Source organism: Macrobrachium nipponense, chromosome 6 (genome assembly GCF_015104395.2).
Source record: "Macrobrachium nipponense isolate FS-2020 chromosome 6, ASM1510439v2, whole genome shotgun sequence".
Taxonomy (NCBI): domain Eukaryota; kingdom Metazoa; phylum Arthropoda; class Malacostraca; order Decapoda; family Palaemonidae; genus Macrobrachium; species Macrobrachium nipponense.
Window position 1 is genome coordinate 80,004,078 of NC_061108.1, and position 18,457 is coordinate 80,022,534.

General features: G+C 41.9%; 1 protein-coding gene across 3 annotated transcripts in view; it reads left to right on the top strand.

Moving 5' to 3' along the window:
• Window positions 1-18,457, top strand: part of LOC135216300 (cytoplasmic dynein 2 intermediate chain 1-like) — a 404,990-nt gene that overhangs the window by 180,088 nt on the left and 206,445 nt on the right. For all 3 annotated transcript variants that reach the window (XR_010314849.1, XM_064251471.1, XM_064251472.1), the window contains exon 7: window positions 14,627-14,903. Coding sequence is in view for 2 of the 3 variants with exons in the window: in XM_064251471.1 (XP_064107541.1) it covers window positions 14,627-14,903 (277 nt within the window). In the remaining variant the exon portion in view is untranslated. The remainder of the gene's footprint in view (window positions 1-14,626; window positions 14,904-18,457) is intronic.

Sequence of the window (18,457 nt, forward strand, 5' to 3'; positions counted from 1 at the left end):
TTTTGTTATCTTGAGAATCATTGGAGATCAGTCTCATTTGATCAATATGCCTCTTCCATATTAAGTTACCGTCCACTTGTACATTGTATGTGCATGGACCCAATTTAAGAACCACAACTCCTCGAGTCCATATGCCCTTCTTGGTATTTTGACGATAATCCCGAACCAGTACCACGTCCCCTATATCGAGTTCCCTCATTGGTTTCTCGTTCTCTGAGGCTTTTCTTTCAATTCGCTGAGATGCATCTGGGTGTAGTAAATCAAGGCGTGTGCGTAACTGCCGACCCATGAGCTCTGCAGGCGTGCGTTTTGTTGTACAGTGAGGTGTAGTTCGGTAAGTCAGTAGAAATTGGCACAACTTGGTATTTAAAGATGTATTACACGATTGCAATGTTCTCATCGCCCTTTTCATTCCTTGTTTGAATGTTCTTACTGTATTTTCGGCCTGCCCATTACTGCTTGGGTGATAAGCGGGTATCAGTATATGCTTTACACCATTTTGGGTCATGAACTCTTTAAATTCCTCAGCCACAAACTGTCTTCCATATCAGCACGAGCTCTACACAAACCCCATGCTGAGCAAATACCCGCCGCATGATCTCGATGGTATTCATAGTTGTAACTGATTTCATTGGGTGTACTTCTGGCCATTTTGAATATGCGTCAATCATAATGAGGTACATTTGTCCCAGGAATGGTCCTGCAAAATCAACATGTACTCTTTTCCACGGACCAGAAGGCCATTTCCATGGATTACCCTCAGCACGAGTCGGCATTGGCTGAGTAGCCTGACAAGCAGAGCAACCTTGCACAGTGTTTTCAATATCTTGATCGATATTCGGCCACCACACATGCAAGCGAGCTAATCCTTTCATCCGAACAATCCCCGGATGACCACCATGTAGCTCTTCTAAGATTTGAATCCTATATCTCGACGGTATTACCACCCTGGCACCCCATAGAAGACATCCCTCTTCAATTGAAAACTCACGCTGACGGCTATGGAAGGGTTTCAATTCCTGTGCTATGTCCTCAGAGTCTGGCCATCCATTTCGTGTATAATATAAAGCTCTAGCCAGTACAGCATCATGCAAAGTTTCCCTTGCAACAGATTTCGCAGTTACAGAAAGAGAGTTCACCTGGTGCATGTTAAATGCAGTTGCTTCTTGTGTCCAGAGTACATGCTTATCTGATGCATCGGAGTCACAATCTGGTAAAGGCAACCGTGAGAGTGCATCAGCATTTCCATTGTCACTTGAACGACGTAATTCAATGTCATAATCATAAGCTGCTAACTGTATAGCCCAGCGTTGTATTCTTGCAGCTGCAAGGACTGGAATGCCCTTCTTGGGTCCCAGAATGTATGACAGTGGTTTGTTATCTGTAATAAGGGTGAATTTACGACCATATAAATATTGATGAAACTTCCGTAGTCCAAAGATGATTGCCAAACCCTCACGCTCAATTTGGGAATAGTTACGTTCAGTGGGTGTTAACATTCTTGATGCATAAGCAATTGGTCTTTCTCCGTTACTGGTGATATGGGAAAGCACTGCTCCAAGTCCTTTGGGTGATGCATCTACTGCCAACGCACCGTTTACACGTACACGGTTTTTTACTCAAATCATAGTGCACTAATACTCCTGTTTCAGTGGTCAGCATTTTTTTAATCTCGGAAAAAGCTCTTTCACACACTAGTGACCAATGCCATTTTCTGTCTTTATGCAGTAATTCCGTGAGAGGCGCTGCGACTGATGAGAGATTTGGCACATAGCGACGGTAATGGTTTACCAGCCCCAGGAAGGATTGCATTTCAGACCTTGATTCTGGCCTTGGTGCCTCCGTGACTGCTGCAATGGCATCCTCCGTCATATGAAAGGGATTTTGACGAAGGAAAAATCTATTTCTGGGTGATTGGCTCGTGTCGCCCTATGAAACCCACCCTGTATTGTTTACCCCCCCCTGCAGGACAAGATGTTTTTAGATTAAGGATGTCCGCTAGGGGCGCTGTTGTCCGTGGCGTCCTCTAGTAGTAGTAGTAAAGGCCGCATCGCCCGTTGGTATCAGCTCTCTCTTGTGGGGATTCTGATTGGAAGTTCTAATTGGTGAATGTCTCGTGGTAGTGTTCCCACTCGCCCCTATTGCCATACCGACACTTCTTTTTAAGAGTGAGCGAGTCAGTTTTACTGACATTTTCTTAATTTTGTTTTTCTCTGGTAATTTTAGATTAATTTTACCTAGAAAGAATGATATTAAGGATCCTTTCATAGGGCGACACGAGCCAATCACCCAGAAATAGATTTTTCCTTCGTCAAAATCCCTTTTCTGGGCTCAGCTCGTGTCGGCCTATGAAAGAGTACCAGAGAAACAGACAAGATGGGAAAAAAGGACAAATGAAAAGCAGTTGTAAAATGAGGGATATAATATAAGTAAATCAATTACAGCATATAAACTAAGTACTTAAGTCTAACTTATACTAAACAGTAACATAAAAGAAAGTTAGTAATGTAAAGTTACTTAAAAATTGTCCAGTAAATAAACAGTAAATTATAATAATGCAGTGTAATTTTAACAAAATAGATTTACTTAGATAACTTATTTACAAAATATACAAACACATTGTGTCCTACCCTAGCATAAAAATAAGGGTAGGTACACTGAAGTACATTATCAGTACAAAGTGTGGATGTCCCTAGCAAAAAAAATAAGGGACAATCCACTAATATGATTTCAGCGGCTAAGGCTAGGATATCCGAGTAGCATGGCGATAGGGTGAGGCATGTTGGATGAGGTAGGTAGAAAGGAGACCTGGATCTGTACTACGACTACTATACAGTATCAGGAGAAACAATGTTTAAAGACTGTCGGAGATTTCCATCCAGTATACTTTTTTTAAGATCCTCAAAGTTCATATGTTGAAAGTAATTAATTGAGGTGGCTACTCCCCTGATGTCATGTGCTTTTGGGAATGAATCAGGATTGGCTTGTTTAATGAAGTAAAGGATTTGTTGTCTAATACCTTTTACTGACAAAGTACCACCTTTTTCCCTCATGAAGAGAGAACCTGAGGATCTTGAGGATGTACGAGATAGAAAGGCTCTTAAAGTTGATACTGGGCAAAGAGAAGGGTCTTGCGGAAGTGGGATGACTTTCCAAGGAGCCCACCTTGCAAGAGGATCCTCATTTTTAGCCAAAAAACTACGATCCGGAGCAAGCAGAACTTCTCCTGAGGGGAGGAATTCCACATGACCCGCATCTCTGGATAGAGCCGACAGTTCTGAAATTCTAGCTCCTGAAGCTAGGCTTAATAAGAATAATGTCTTTCTAAGAAGCAATATGAATGTACAAGACGAGTTGTCAGTATCTGAAGCTAGTTTGAGGACATCATTTAAGAACCATGAGACTGTAGTAGGCCTTTGAGAAGGTCTAAGTCTAGCACAGGCTTTAGGAATAGACGTGAAATAAGATTCAGTCAGATCTATCTGAAAACCTAACTGAAAGATCTTCTTCAAAGCCGATTTATGAGTAGTAATAGTGCTAGCTGCTAAACCTTTTTCAAACAAGGATCTGAAAAAGGATATAGCTAGATTAACTGTCATGGTTGTAGTGTTTGATTCTTTCAGGAAGGATGCTAATTTTTTAACAGCTGAGTCATATTGTCTAATAGTTGACTCTCTCTTATCTGATTCTAGGAAGAGGATATTTTGTGGATCAATATTAGCATCTTTATTAGCCGCAAACTTCATGAAGTCCATAAAGTTAGGGTCTGAAGAATTCCTGAAGAAGCGAACACAGTCCTCATTTGTACTGATTGTGACAGCTTGGGATTGGGAATCCGTTGAGGTCGGAGACCCAATTCCAGAAGAAGAGGATACCAGTTGCTCTTGGGCCAGTCCGGTGCAATCAGAGCTACTATTCCCTTGAAAGTCCTCACCTTGCTTAAGATTTTCAAAAGGAGATTCACTGGAGGAAAAACATAAATTTTTCTCCACTGATCCCAATCTAACGACAGGGCGTCCGTGGCATAAGCCAGAGGGTCCAGGTTGGGGGCCACATAGCAAGGGAGCTTGTGGTTCGCTTGTGAGGCGAAGAGGTCTACTTGGAGACCTGGGACTCTCCGGCATATCCACTGGAATGACCCGTCGTCTAGGGACCATTCTGATTCCAGAGGGACTGACCGGGACAAAGCGTCTGCTATCACATTTCTTACCCCCGCCAGGTGAGTGGCGGACAGATGCCATTTGTGTTTGTTTGCTAGGGCAAAGATGGCTATCATGACATGGTTCACATGCTTGGATTTGGACCCTCCTCTGTTGATGCAATGAACTACCACTGCACTGTCCAAAACTAGCCTTAGATGAGACTTTTTCGGGGGAAGCAGTCTCTTCAAGGTAAGAAATACTGCCATTGCTTCCAGAACGTTTATGTGGAGCTGGCGTAATTGAACTGACCAAGTCCCCTGAACCTGTTTGAACTGAGAATATCCCCCCACCCGGACAGGGAGGCATCCGTGTGAATGGTTAACACTGGAAGGGGATATTGAAGGGGTACCCGCTTGGCTAAGTTCTTTACTTTTGACCATGGACGGAGTTGATTGCGAAGGATCTGTGGAATTACTGACAACTTGTCTCGAGATTTGGCGTTTGCTCTCGATCGCCAAACTCGATTTATATCTTTTAGCCTTGTTTTCAGGAGGATATCTGTCACCGAAGCAAACTGAAGGGACCCTAGGATTCTTTCCTGGCTTCTCCTTGATGTTTGTTTGCATTTGAGAAATTGTCTGACAGATTTTGCTATTTCCTTCCGTTTGGCCACTGGAATTGACAGATTGTGGGAAGACAAATCCCATTGGATTCCCAGCCACTGAAAACGAGACTCCGGGGTAAGTCTGGATTTCGTTTTGTTTATCTGGAACCCCAGATGTTCCAGAAAGTGAACTACCTTTTTGGTGGCTTTGAGGCATTCCTCGACTGTTGGTGCCCAGATCAACCAATCGTCGAGGTATGCTGCTACCATGATTCCCTGAGTTCTCAATTGCTGCACAACCACTTCTGCTATTTTCGTGAATACCCTGGGGGCTACATTCAGACCGAAGGGCATCACTTTGAATGAGAATGTCTGATTTCCTAGCCTGAATCCTAGGAATGGGCGGAAGTGTCTGGCTATAGGGATATGATAGTATGCGTCTGTAAGATCGATGGAGCATGTGACGGCTCCACGAGGAAGTAAGGTCCTTACTTGCGAGAGGGTAAGCATCTTGAACTTGTCGCAACGAATGAAAGAGTTTAGCTTTGACAAGTCTAAGATTAACCTTCTTTTTGTTGAGCCTTTCTTTGGCACGCTGAATAAGCGACCTTGAAATTTTAGATGCTTGACTCTCGCAATAGCTCCTTTCTGAAGGAGTTCCTCCGCATAATCTGTCAATTCCTTTGATGGTATTTGGCGGAATGATTTGATTGGAGGAGGATCTTTGATCCAACTCCAACCCAATCCTTTGGACACTATGCTCTGTGCCCAATTGCTGAACCCCCACCTGTGACGGAAGAGGAACAGCCTCCCTCCTACCTGGGGAGCCTCATTGTTGATGGGCGGGTTGACCACCACGCCCTCCCCTGAACTGCTTACTCCTTGTCGCCCTCCCTGCGCCACGCTGGCGAAAGTAGCCTCTCGCCCTACCTCTCGATTGTCTATTAAAGGGAGGGTAGGCCTGACCTTCATACGTAGGGTTGAAGGCCAGCGAGAGTGCGTAGGAGGTCGAAGGTTGTGACTGAGGAGACAGCAGGAGGATGGGCTGGTTCTGCTTAGAAGTAGAAGGTTGTCCCTGTTGGGTAACCGGGACGGCCTGAACGAATTGCTGCTGTTGCTGGTGTTTCTGGTAAGGCTGGAACCTTTTACCAGACTTCTTTGGTTTCTTACCAGCAGTGGGGACGGATTCTTGCTTCCTCTTAGATGAAATACCCCACCTAGCTCTAAGGCTCTGGTTGAGCCTAGCCGCCTCGTGGTGTACTTCATTTACAGCGGACTCTGGGAAGAGATCCGCTCCCCACATGCTAGAAGCCAGGAGTCTATTAGGCTCGTGCCTAATAGTGCACTCCTGCAGAACGTGCTTTCGGCAATTCCTCCTAGCTTGGAAGAAGTCGAAAGCATCCGTCTGAACTGTCTGAAGCTGGGATTTGGCCAAGATTTTAAACAAAGGTTCCGTGCCATACGAGAGAGCAGCCATCTCTGTTATAATCAGCGAATTGAGGGACCTGCCAAACCTAGTTCGCGCGTCGAACTCCGCCTGAATCAAGGAATCAGGCAGCCTTGGGAGCTTTTCGCCGAACTGGTCCATGGCGCAGTCCGGTTTGAGCTTACCAAGCGTGAACGTGGCTGGCAAGTTCTCCCACAATTCTCCAAAAGCTGGGAAGAGCGGAGAAGTAGACTCTGCCTCCCTTAGCTGTGGCATGGGCTCGTCCTTGAGGACTGCCTGAAGAGTCGTCTCTACTATTTTTGTAGCGAACGGAAGAGAAGCCTCCTCTTCCGTCGCAAAAATAGTGAAAGGACTCTTGTAAGCCTGGAGCTTGGTGTTTGTACACTCCCAGTCCTCAAGGCAGTGAACCCATTCACGTTGAGCATGATCCCTACTGTAGAGAACATTCTCCCTAGAGATCTTGTCCTCCCTAGTAAGCGCCGCTACGGTCAGCCTAGCATAGCCAATTAAAGGCTGCGTCAAACCCGGAGGATAAAACTCGAAGTCCTCAATCCTTCGAGTTCCACACTCCGGGATAGAGATCATACCATCCTTAAATGGAGCGTAAGCGGCTACTCTCCATGGGTTCTCCATAGAGAAAGCTGGTAGTGAGTCATATGGTGGCAGCTGGAAAATACCAGCACTTGTTACTGGGGAGACTGGAAGGGGGACCTGAGAGAGCCCAGCTACTCGGTCCTCATTCTCTCTAACTCTGTTAGAGAGATCTTGGATGGACTGGCCCGATTGAGACAGAGTGCTCGACAGTTGTGCGAACATCTGCTCAAACTTTGTCCCCAGGGCGGAGACTTGAGAGCCGACCAACTCACCCACCTGTTGCATCACCACTGCTGAGAAAGCAGTGGGATCAAAGGTGCTGGGTCCCGCTACTCCAACCGGCGTTACCGGAGTGGATGCGGTAGAGGCCGGAGAAGGCATTGGCTCGGCGGGAGCGCGAGCCTTCTCCTTAGAAGACTTGCTTCTAGAGCTCTTCGAGTAAGAAGAGCTCGGCTTGGCCTTCACCGCGTCAGCATAAGAAGTCGAAGACTTCTTAGCTGAAGAAGACGAAGATGACTTCTTAGAAGTCGTCTTAACTAGGGTCTTCGGTTCTCTCTGTCCCTTCACCTTTGGGGGTACAGAGAGAGCGGGAGAGCGGGTAGGGATCTCAGATCCCACAAAGCCTTGGAAAGAAGCACTTGAAGAAGGGACAGGAGAAGATCCAGGAGCGCCCAAGGAAAGACCTTGGGCACCCGACACACCTACCTCAACCAACAAATCCTCCGCACCTACCGCCATAGGCTCAATGTTAAGGTCCAGGGTAGCGACGTCCGGGACCGACTCCTGTGTGGCCACGACCCCGAAAGACTGCTGCATCTCTTGCTGGATGGAGGCTATGAGAGGAGCTGCGGATAAGGGGTCAACATACCCTGTTGACTTGCCCCCGGGGAAGATCTGAACGGCCAGCTTCTTGTCTAAAATGTAAGGCTGGCCTTTGGCGGCGTTCTTTCCGAAGCCGCCTACCCACGCTTTCAGGGTTGCAAGGGCGACCTCCCTCACACCAGCAGCCTGAAAGGAAGGCGAAATGAGCTTCTAATGGCGGGATGGGGTTAACAAACTTATGTCTAAGAGTTGTTAGTAAAACGATAAAAAAGTCTATAATCGACTTACTCCCTCCACCAGCTGACTGGCCAGGTCGTAGCAGATGGCGCAGGCTTCCGGGTGCCAGACGATCATATCGTTGTACGGCGTGGCACATGGAGCGTGAGACCTGCACTCATCGTGGCCGCAGGGGTCGTACAACGTCGCGTTGCATCCCAGGACCTGACAGTTGGTAGCCTGTAAGTGGAAAGATACATAAGTATCAGGAGAACACTTACAGCCTAACAGTTGCTCCGCTGGTGCCGGAGCGAGAAAGTTAGATTAAACCAGAGCCCCGCCATAATACGTGTGGTAGTAAAATGGTTGGTTGTCCTAGGCTACGGCGGAGACAAGAGATAGAATCCAACCAGGTGTGGTGGTAAAATGAAACCACGACGGATAATGGCGGGGATGGTATACATATGAATAATAAAATTATACAAATCATCGTAAAATTAGGGTATATCCTTAACAATAACAATAATTATCAAACCTTTCCCCACCCGCTACTAGAAGAGTGCCCGGGTAAGAAGCAAGCTCCTTCCGGTAGCTCGGGGGAGAGATGCAAGGATATAGTAGGCAAGCAACCGACCACTAGTAGTGACCACCCCGCCCGCTGGCGGAGCCAGTAATCTATAACCAAAGGTGCCCCGGCTGCGGCGGAAGGCTCCGTTCGTTATAGAAAGGGAAGGTGGCTGAGCCACTGGGGAGGGGGGGGGGGAGGGTCTCGGCGTAACACGGCGGGAGAGAGAGAGGGGGGGGTGGCCTACTCCTCCCCGTCCCAACAACTACCCGCTCGAGACCCGGTACCCTATAGTGGTCGCCCTATACCCCCCGCTGGGAGGAACCCCTGGCCTCCTCAGAGAGAGAGGGAGGAAGGCAACTGAGGTTGTCATGGCAACCAAAGGGGTCCCCCAGCGCCTCCCTATACCTGGTAGGGAGGGAAGGGGAAGGGGAAGGTGCGATGGAACACGTGACCGCAAGTGGCCTAAGCCGCGAAGCAACACAACCGTGGTAGGGCCACGTGAACCAGGCTGTACCAATACATGGGACATGCACCTAGGCTAGCCTAACACCCTAAATAGAACCAAATTTACATCGTAAAGATGGAAAAGACACTTTTAGTAGAAAAAAAAGAAGCCCAGGAGGAGGCAAACTGTTCCGAGGAACAGAAGCCTACTCGGAGCCAGCGATAGCCGATGAAGAGCAAGAGCTGGGATGCTGGGCTGGAACATAGAATAGCCCTAAATACCAAACTAAGAGAAATGGTAAAGGGGCTAACCTAGCTAAAACTCGATGTAAAAAACGATGAACGTGATATAGTAAGCCCATAAGTATAAGAAGTCCCAGTATGGAGGACCGGGAATTCTTAACGAGGCAGCATGGCGCCGCCACGAGACAACCGGGAAACCGTATATGACCTATTAGAAGGAAAATACTGGTTCCTGGAAGATTAAAATACAGTAAAACATTACTTATGAGGCACTTAACTTAGCCGTTGCGATGGCAGAACGTTCCATGATAGATGGTGAGATAAATCCTCGTGAAAATAGCACAAGCAAGAAAATGAGTCCGAACGCTGGCGCTAATAATTAAGGATGACCGCTAGGGGCACTGTTGTCCGTGGCGTCCTCTAGTAGTAGTAGTAACGGCCGCATCGCCCGTTGGTATCAGCTCTCTCTTGTGGGGATTCTGATTGGAAGTTCTAATTGGTGAATGTCTCGTGGTAGTGTTCCCACTCGCCCCTATTGCCATACCGACACTTCTTTTTAAGAGTGAGCGAGTCAGTTTTACTGACATTTTCTTAATTTTGTTTTTCTCTGGTAATTTTAGATTAATTTTACCTAGAAAGAATGATATTAAGGATCCTTTCATAGGCCGACACGAGCTGAGCCCAGAAATACCCTCTTCATCTACAATGAAACTCAAATATTTCAAGGAGGGCTTCATAAATTCACATTTCGACAAATTACATTTCAACCCATTGATGTGCAACCGCTCAAGTACCTTTTCAAGATTGTGTAAATGTTCAGCTTCGGTTCTCCCAGTAAGACTAATATCATCTATGTTGCATCCACAAGGCACTCCTTGCAGAACTTTATCCATTTAAGACTGAAAAAGTTGTGGTGCTGCTGAGACACCATATGGTAAACGTGTATATCGGTACAAACCAAGTGGTGTGTTAATCGTCACATATTTCCTAGATTCCTCATCTAATTCCACTTGCTGATAAGCTTGCGATAAATCTAACTTTGAGAAAGTTTTTCCACCATTCAGTCGCTGGTATAGTTCATCTGGATTTGGCATTGGATGTTCAGGGTTTTCCACATAACGATTTATGGTGACCTTGAAGTCACCACAGATCCTAATAGAACCATTGTCTTTTGAAACGGGCACTATCGGTGCCGCCCACTCACTATAGTCAACTTTCTCAATAATTCCTTCCAATTCTAGTCTTTTAAGTTCTGCATTCACTGCATCCCTGATTGCATAAGGAACTGTCCTCGCTTTATAAAAGATTGGTTTTGCATCCTTTCTCACACGAATATGAGCCTTTATATTCTTGGCTGTACCCAGTTCACCATCAAAGACATCACCATATTTCCTTAACAGTTCCTCTAACTTTGAGGTTTTCAGAATACCAGAATGCAGATGATTTACAGCTAACTTTTTCCAGTCAAATTTCGCAAAATGCAGCCAGTCCCTACCGAATAAGGCAGGTCCATTCCCCTGTACCACATACAATGGCACTTCCTCCACTCTGTGTCCATGAACTTCCATAGTTACGTAGCATATCACGACGACTTCTATTTTTTCTCCCGTCATGGTTTTCAGCACAATATTGCTGGATTGAAGTATTGTATTTTTCAGATGTTTAGCGTAGAACTCTTCACTTATCAGTGACACCGAAGCTCCCGTGTCCAATTCCATATCAATTGGTGTCCCATTTAATTTAACTTTGACTATTATCTCTGGAACCTTATTGTGTCTTGCTTTCATTTTCTTAACACAGTATTTCAATGTATGCACCAATTCATCCTGTAGTTTGCACTCTGTAGTTTCTTCTTTCGAGCAGTTGGTCTCCTCCTCTGCCATGTTGACCGTCGATCGTTTCCTTCCTTGTCTTCCATATTTCCAATTTTGATTGACTGTGGTGTGATTTTCCATTCGGCACATTCTACGAAGGTGTCCTTTTTTATGACACCCATTACACTCAGTATCCTTATGGAAACAAACATCAGCCTTATGGTTTGTCTTCCCGCAACGGTAACACTCAAGGAGAGAAGCTTTCGGCCCAACAACTTTTTTTACCTCCTGAGTTTGACCCTGAATCTTCGTGACGTTTTCATCAGCCATTTCCTGACTTAGCGCAATCGAAAATGCTTTCTTTAAGTCAAGCTCCTGTTCACTTAATAGTTTCCTCTGTGCCGAGCGGTTGGCCAATCCAATAACAAACAAGTCTCTTAAAACTTCCTCTTGAAAAGCACCAAACTGACATGTTTCCGCCAATTTCCGTTGCTCCGTTGCATAATCAGTGATGGATTCTCCTGGACGTTGTTTCCTATTGTAAAACTTGAAACGTTCAGCTATCAGGATGGGTTTTGGGTGGAGGTGATTTTTCAAAAGCTCAGTAAGTTCTCGATAAGTCCTTGATGAGGGCTTATTAGGGGCCAGCAATGTCTTCAGAAGTCCATATGTAGGAGCGCCGACGGCGCTCAAGAAAACTGCCCGTTTCTTATCTTCCTCTGTTATGTCATTTGCTAAGCAGAACTGATCAAACCTTTCAACATAATCTTCAAAGTCCTCGGATTTGTCAAATGCTGCTATATTACCCAAATGCGCCATCCTTAATTTTCCTTTTCGTGAGTCAGTTCCTCGTCGCCATTGAAGTATATTTGGATGGACACGAAACTCAGATAGATCCTTTCTGAATGACTTTATTTTTAAGACTAACTTATAATGATATACAGTTTAAAAGAAGACAAGATAGTTAACAGGGTAGTTATACTTAATGAGTAGTAAGTATCTGTAAACACAAATATAACCTCTGGTAATAGGTAGTTATAAACATAAATACCTAACAGTTTGCTTCTGTAGCTCCAATCTCAGGCTATTGGTTACTGTCGTTGTGGTGGTCAGTTGCTGGATGACGGCCTCCAAGTACCTGACTGTCTTCCCTTTCAATTGGGTTGAATACCTGGCTGCCGGGCGAAGCTCCTCTGTTGCCAGAGGTTCCATTTACGTCGTTGTCGTTTATTCCTTCATTTCTTCCCATCATTGCTGAGTTTTGCTATTTAACCCATAGCTGGACCCTACCCCATCAGGGATAGTACTCATTTACAGCTGAGTAGACTGAGGAAATTATGGTAAAGATCCTTTCCCAAGGAATCAACGCCGAGGAAAGCGGTCACCCATCCAACGACTGACCAGCCCCAATGTTGCTTAACCAGTAGGTTGACGACCTAACCCACTCTGCCACGGCGCCACACATTATTATTATTATTATTATTATTATTATTATTATTATTATTATTATTATTATTATTATTATTATTATTACTTTTTTTATGATTATTATTAAAGTAGTTTAACTACACCTCTATGACTCAAAACTTGATTCTCATGGCTGGCATTTGTGTAAAAAGATAGTACTGTAGTAGGGGCTGTCCTTTATTACAAGTTGCTTGTAGTTATGCTGTCTCATTGTGTCATGAAGGATTACCAAGGAAAATATTTATTAATATTTATTTAGGAAAAGTCCAGATAATTAGATTTAAGATCTAATAAAAGCCAGAGGCTGGGAGCAGCAGAACTTTGTGCTACCTGTATTTCACCATATCACTTTGTAAAGATCATGAAATTCATTGTTCGGCAGCATGTAGAACAGCTTCACCTTAAATCCATTATGCAAAATGTAGTAGGAACATGAATACTATGCTGAAGTCACTGATTTACAGAACGAGAACAAAAGCTATTGATTAACTTCACAGAAATAGGAAATGTAAACTCTGGCTTTACATTTTCTGTAGTTTCTGGTTTGACCACTGTACATACTAGAGAATGATAGAATTGTAAGGAATAAATTTTTTTGTAGACACTCAAAGCATTGACCTGAACATGATAACCCAGAGAATTTTATCTGTGGAGGTAAGTAATTTGACATTCCTTGTTTTCAGGATTGTTTTTTAATTCTGCTAAGCTATGGAATTCTCTGCTTCCTTCCATTTAACCTTTTCTTAATTCCTTTTTTTTAGTCAGGTTTATCTTCCACTTGCATTAAGAACCACTTATTCCATTCCTAACTTTTTTTTCCCTAAAGGACCCAACCTTTTCTCTTATACATCATTTTAATGAGATTTTAAGACAATATTTCTATATTTTTAGGGTCAGTGAGATGGTTTGTTCAGAAAAGAGAAGAGAAAATTGGAGATAGACATCTAATGTAGGACAGTTAGGCTAGAAGAGACCAAAGGAAACATGAGAAGTAAGAGAAATAAAGCATTTCAGATTCTTGCCAAAATGTGACTCTACAAAGAACCTTCAGTAACTGCTGACATGTACTGCAAGGGACACATGGTTGGTAATCCCCCAGGGGAGCCAGGACTATGAAATGAGATTCGGTAACCCTTCCTGTTAGCCTAGATCAAAGTAGTTTCTATTTATTATCATTCTGTCAGAGCACAGATAATCTGAAATACAGATGCTCCAGGACTAAATCATTTGAATTTCATTGTACATTGATATCAAATAAGTGAGTACCTTTACACATTGGGATGTGGTGTATCACATTACTACAGCTTCACCATTTACAGGAGTGATATTTCCTCCATTGGTTCTAATCACTAAAGCATTTTAAACATAGGGATAAAATTGAGAGAGGATGGTGTAAACATCCAATTAGAATTAAGATACCATGTAGTTAACGTGATGAATGGAGTCACATCATGCCCCTCCTTATTAACAATACTATATCTAGATTTCCTCTTTTTAGGATTAGACATGAAATGAATTTCCTCCCTCCCTGCAGGTGTTTGCACTTTCACCTGAATTTCCATTTGGTCCAAGTCTTCATTGATGCTTGTTCTTCACAATTTTGAACCTTACCTGTCTTATGCCTTGCTTTTTCCGTATCTACCACTACTTTGTTTGCAACAGTAGCCGCTACTCTCCTTTCTCATCATTTGTCCAACCTATTTCAATCTTTGAGGTCCCAGTTCATTTTCAACCTTTAAATACCATATCTCTCAGCAGCTTAAACAACTCCCTCATATGAAATCTGGTCATCAGTTTTGTTTTGTAGTTATTGATAGCAGCTGTAAATTATTGGAGAGTATTAACTGAGATTGTAAATTACATGCATCTTATTTCAGTATATGTTCGGGGAATGATAAGCTCTAATGTATTAGGTAATAAACCTTCTATTAAAGTAGCATCTTTGCTATTAGTGATTTTTGTGATTGAGTTTGTTCTTATTAGCAAGAAAATTAAGGTGATCATTGTATGTTTTAATAGTATTGCTGCCAAGAGCAACAACTTTCTACGGTGAAGAAATTGAAATAGGCATGGTTTCCCAAATCAACAAAGTACAGAAAATTAGAATTTATGCCAGATTCTAATTATTGGGCTCATCATCACCAAACACTTGTTTAGTACAGTACCTGTATTTTTGTTTAGTATGCATATCATGTGTTGAAATTATGAAGTGTGCTTATTATTTTGGTTAATTTGAGTGTCACTATTTGTACTTCGATGTTACAGGATTATGAATCAGACTTTGAAGATGATACGGGTTCTGGCGATGAAGATGAAGAATCAGAGGAATCTGCATCAACAGCAGAAGCATCATCTTCAGGCTCAGCATTGCCTTCATCAGCTGAAGACAGTGAAGATGAAACTAAAGACCCTGATTTGGAAGCAGTCCTTCAAGCCATTGAAAGAGAAAATAATTTCACTTACCCTTTGGAACGTGTTTATACATTTGATGACCCCACTCAAGATGAGCAACCAGTGCCTTCTGGGGAGGAAAAGAAGCAAAGTATGTATACTACTCTTGTGTGATTTTTTAAAAAATAAGACCTAAATAATAATTTTTAATGCTCTGACATTATTGTTATCTCTTAAGTCTAATGATAGTGTGTGCATAGTGATGTCAAAGTGACTTTTTCACATTCTTACCATTTAAGGTGGGTGGATCATTACTGAATGTATTTGACTTTGTTCTGGCATAATTAGTAGTATAATTAAAAATGAGACAATCTAGAGTGGGAGCTTGCCCTTACTTGTAAACATCAGTTAATGTTTCACAAAGATCCTACTGAGGCAAGGCTGTTTTTGTTGGTGTGGCTAATTTCTAATATAATGAAATACAGCTGGCAGTTATTATATTCCCTCATCATCACTGTTGTTGACTATTGAATTCTGGATGCATTTTTTATCAGATTGATTTTCATTTATGAAAATCTTGATTATTTAAGGAATGATTAATCCTTGTTATGTTGACATATGACCTGACCTTTAACTTGATCCTCTCTCCATTGTTATATATGTGCCTCCCTACTGATTGTCATCATGCTAATTCCAAACCGTGAAGATGAACAGCAATAGGCTTTTGACGTTAAATGCCCAAAATACTTTTGAACCCATATCTGGAAGGGAGCAGATAATCTGTAAATATTGTTCTATCAAGAAAGTACATCACTATCATGGATATTGAATGAGAAAGCATAAAGAAAAACAAAAGGTAATCTGTAAACAAATTTCAGGAAGATGAGGAACACAAATAGCACATGCTAAGTACTGAATTGTAAATACATAGTGAAATGGAACATAGTTCAAGAAGAAAGAGAAAATTTTTGGACAATTAAGCTGATGATGTTGACAAAGCCTTGTTTTCAGGGTTGGCATTGGTTTTAGGGTAACCCTACATACGCATCCATGGAGTATCCGTTGCTGAAAATAAAGAGGAAATTAGTGGTTGGAACTTCGAAAAAAGAAGAAAGGCATCAATGGGCGGATCTTTTTTGTAAGGTCGTGAATGAGAGATATGAAAGGGATAATTTGGTTGACTTAGCAGAACCTGATGAAGACCTGAATGTGTTTATTTGTGAATTCACAGTTTTTGGAAAGGAATCAGTAACAAAGAAACTTGAGAGACAGAAAACACCAGTTTGTGATGTACGTAATGATTGTAGAAATAATTTTAGCTGTAACTGAAGTGACACTTTGTATACTAAGCAGACTTTTCCAGGATATTGGGAGGAGGAAATGAAGCCCGATGATTAAAACTTGAAGGTCTTATATAATTTATCACAGAAAGTTTACCTTACTGAATGTGGTAACAATAGAGGCATTGTATTTACAGTACATCCTTTGTCGTGAAAATAGTGTGCATTTTCTCAATAAGTTGCAACAATAAATTTATAAAAAGCTTAGACATGGACAACTTGGTTTTAGAAAATGGAATTGCACAGGTCAAATATTTTTAAGACATACAATGCAGCAGTATATGAAATTTGCAAATCCCCTGTAATCATTTTTTTTTTATTATGAGAAGGCATGTGACGATGTCCATAGACCAATATTTTGGAAGGTCGGGCATTACTGTGGCATATATTAAATAAGTAAAAGTTAATTGAAATTATCTGTGATTATCGGGGATTGTCAAGTGATTTTGCAGTAACTAGCAGGTTACAACAAGGAAATGTTATTTCACCTTTTCATTTTGCCCTACTCCCAAGCTTCATAATAAAAAAAATTGGGTGGAGATGGAAGAGAACTTTTATATTGAAGGAAAGATAGGAACTTGACAGGTTTAGAATATGCAGATGATTCTGTTTCAATCAGCAAAGCACCATAAACTTACAAAGTGTGCTTAATAGAATGAGTCATACACATATGTATCTAGAAAGATGGGGCTCAAGATAAATCTAAAAAAAACAAAAGTAGTATGGACAGAGTAGGTTCTAGGAATATTGATAGTATCTAGTACTGTACAGGTTCTTTTTAGTTACAATTTGGTAAGACCAAAAAAGTTGTATCAAGCAATAGATGCTGGATAAAGATATGAAATGGCATACAGAAGTTAGATTAAATACAATTCTAGTTTCATATAATATGTAGTATACTATTATATGGGCATAAATCATGATATGAAAATGAAACTGTATATGGAGGAATTTGTTGATTTGAGGATAATGCTTTTAAGAAGAGTATTAGGAAGTATTAGGAGCTAGATGACAGGACTAAGCTGGAAATGACACAATAGGTTAGGTTCCAGACCCCCTCGCGCAAGGTGAATTTTTGGCAGGGTCTCTGAAAATGCCAATAAATGATTATATGAACATAAATATGACCCTAATCATGCTCCCTAAGTATTAAGCTAACTTTTAAATGAAAATAAAGTTATTGCAATTTCATTTAAAGTTACCTTAATACATTAACTTTAAAAAAAAAAGAGATAAATGGTTGGTAAAAATATAGCAGTGTGTGAAGATTACTTACATACTATTTCTCTCTTCTTTACCCCTTCCAACCAATCTATATTTAGAAGAGAATCACAGGCAAACAAAGCAACCAGCTTGGAAGAAGAGCAAAAGCTTCTACTCTCCAAGGCAGTCAAAGAAAGACTTAACTCGTCACGAGATACTGCGCTTGGTCGACAAGCTTCCACCTTGCCAAATTGGTTTATTTGGACTGATACAACAGTTACTTATGTGTCTATGTTCTAGAATGGTGCATTACAGTTCTAGAAGAGAGAGAGAGAGAGAGAGAGAGAGAGAGAGAGAGAGAGAGAGAGAGAGAGAGAGAGAGAGAGCTAATGACACCACACTCTCATCTGCTGATCACAACACTTTCATCCTGTCACATTAAATTGACATATTTTACAGCCCTGGCTTCAAGTTTCTCTTCAACAAGTTCCATATAAAAATTTTGTAATTACAGATATTATTATTATTATTATTATCAGAGAGAGAGAGAGAGAGAGAGAATTATTATTTTTTATTTAATGTATGTATTTAATTTACACATGGAAGTTTGAAAATTTATACATAAATTACATAAAGAATTAAACATAAACACTTTTACAGGGTTTCTCAAGGATTTGCAAATGTAGGCATGTCTCTGAAAAACTCGTGTATGACAATTATTTAGTCAAATTCCAATGAAAAGTTTGTGTGTCTGTGAATTTGTGCAACTCAAGTCGAGCAAGTTCGGGGTATTACTGTATGGGAAATTACAGGCGTTCCATATTAGATGAGATAATGATGAAAGGGAGATTGAGATGGTTTGGACTTGTCCTTCACACAACTGGGAGGATAGCTGGTGTTTTTCAGCTGGGGTTTTATAGACACAAGAGGCATTGGAAGACCCCCACTAGCTTGGTTTAGGAGGATTCTAGCGATGGTCGGAGATTTGTGTGGTCGGAGATTTGTGTAAGATTAATTACAGGAAAGACATGAGTGGCAAAATTTCACAGAGGCCATTTTGTCTTTCAGCATTGGAGGCAATGCTGATGATAATATTGTGTATAATCTAAAGTAATATACTATATAAATTGTTTACAGTATATGAACAAAATAAAGGTTTCTC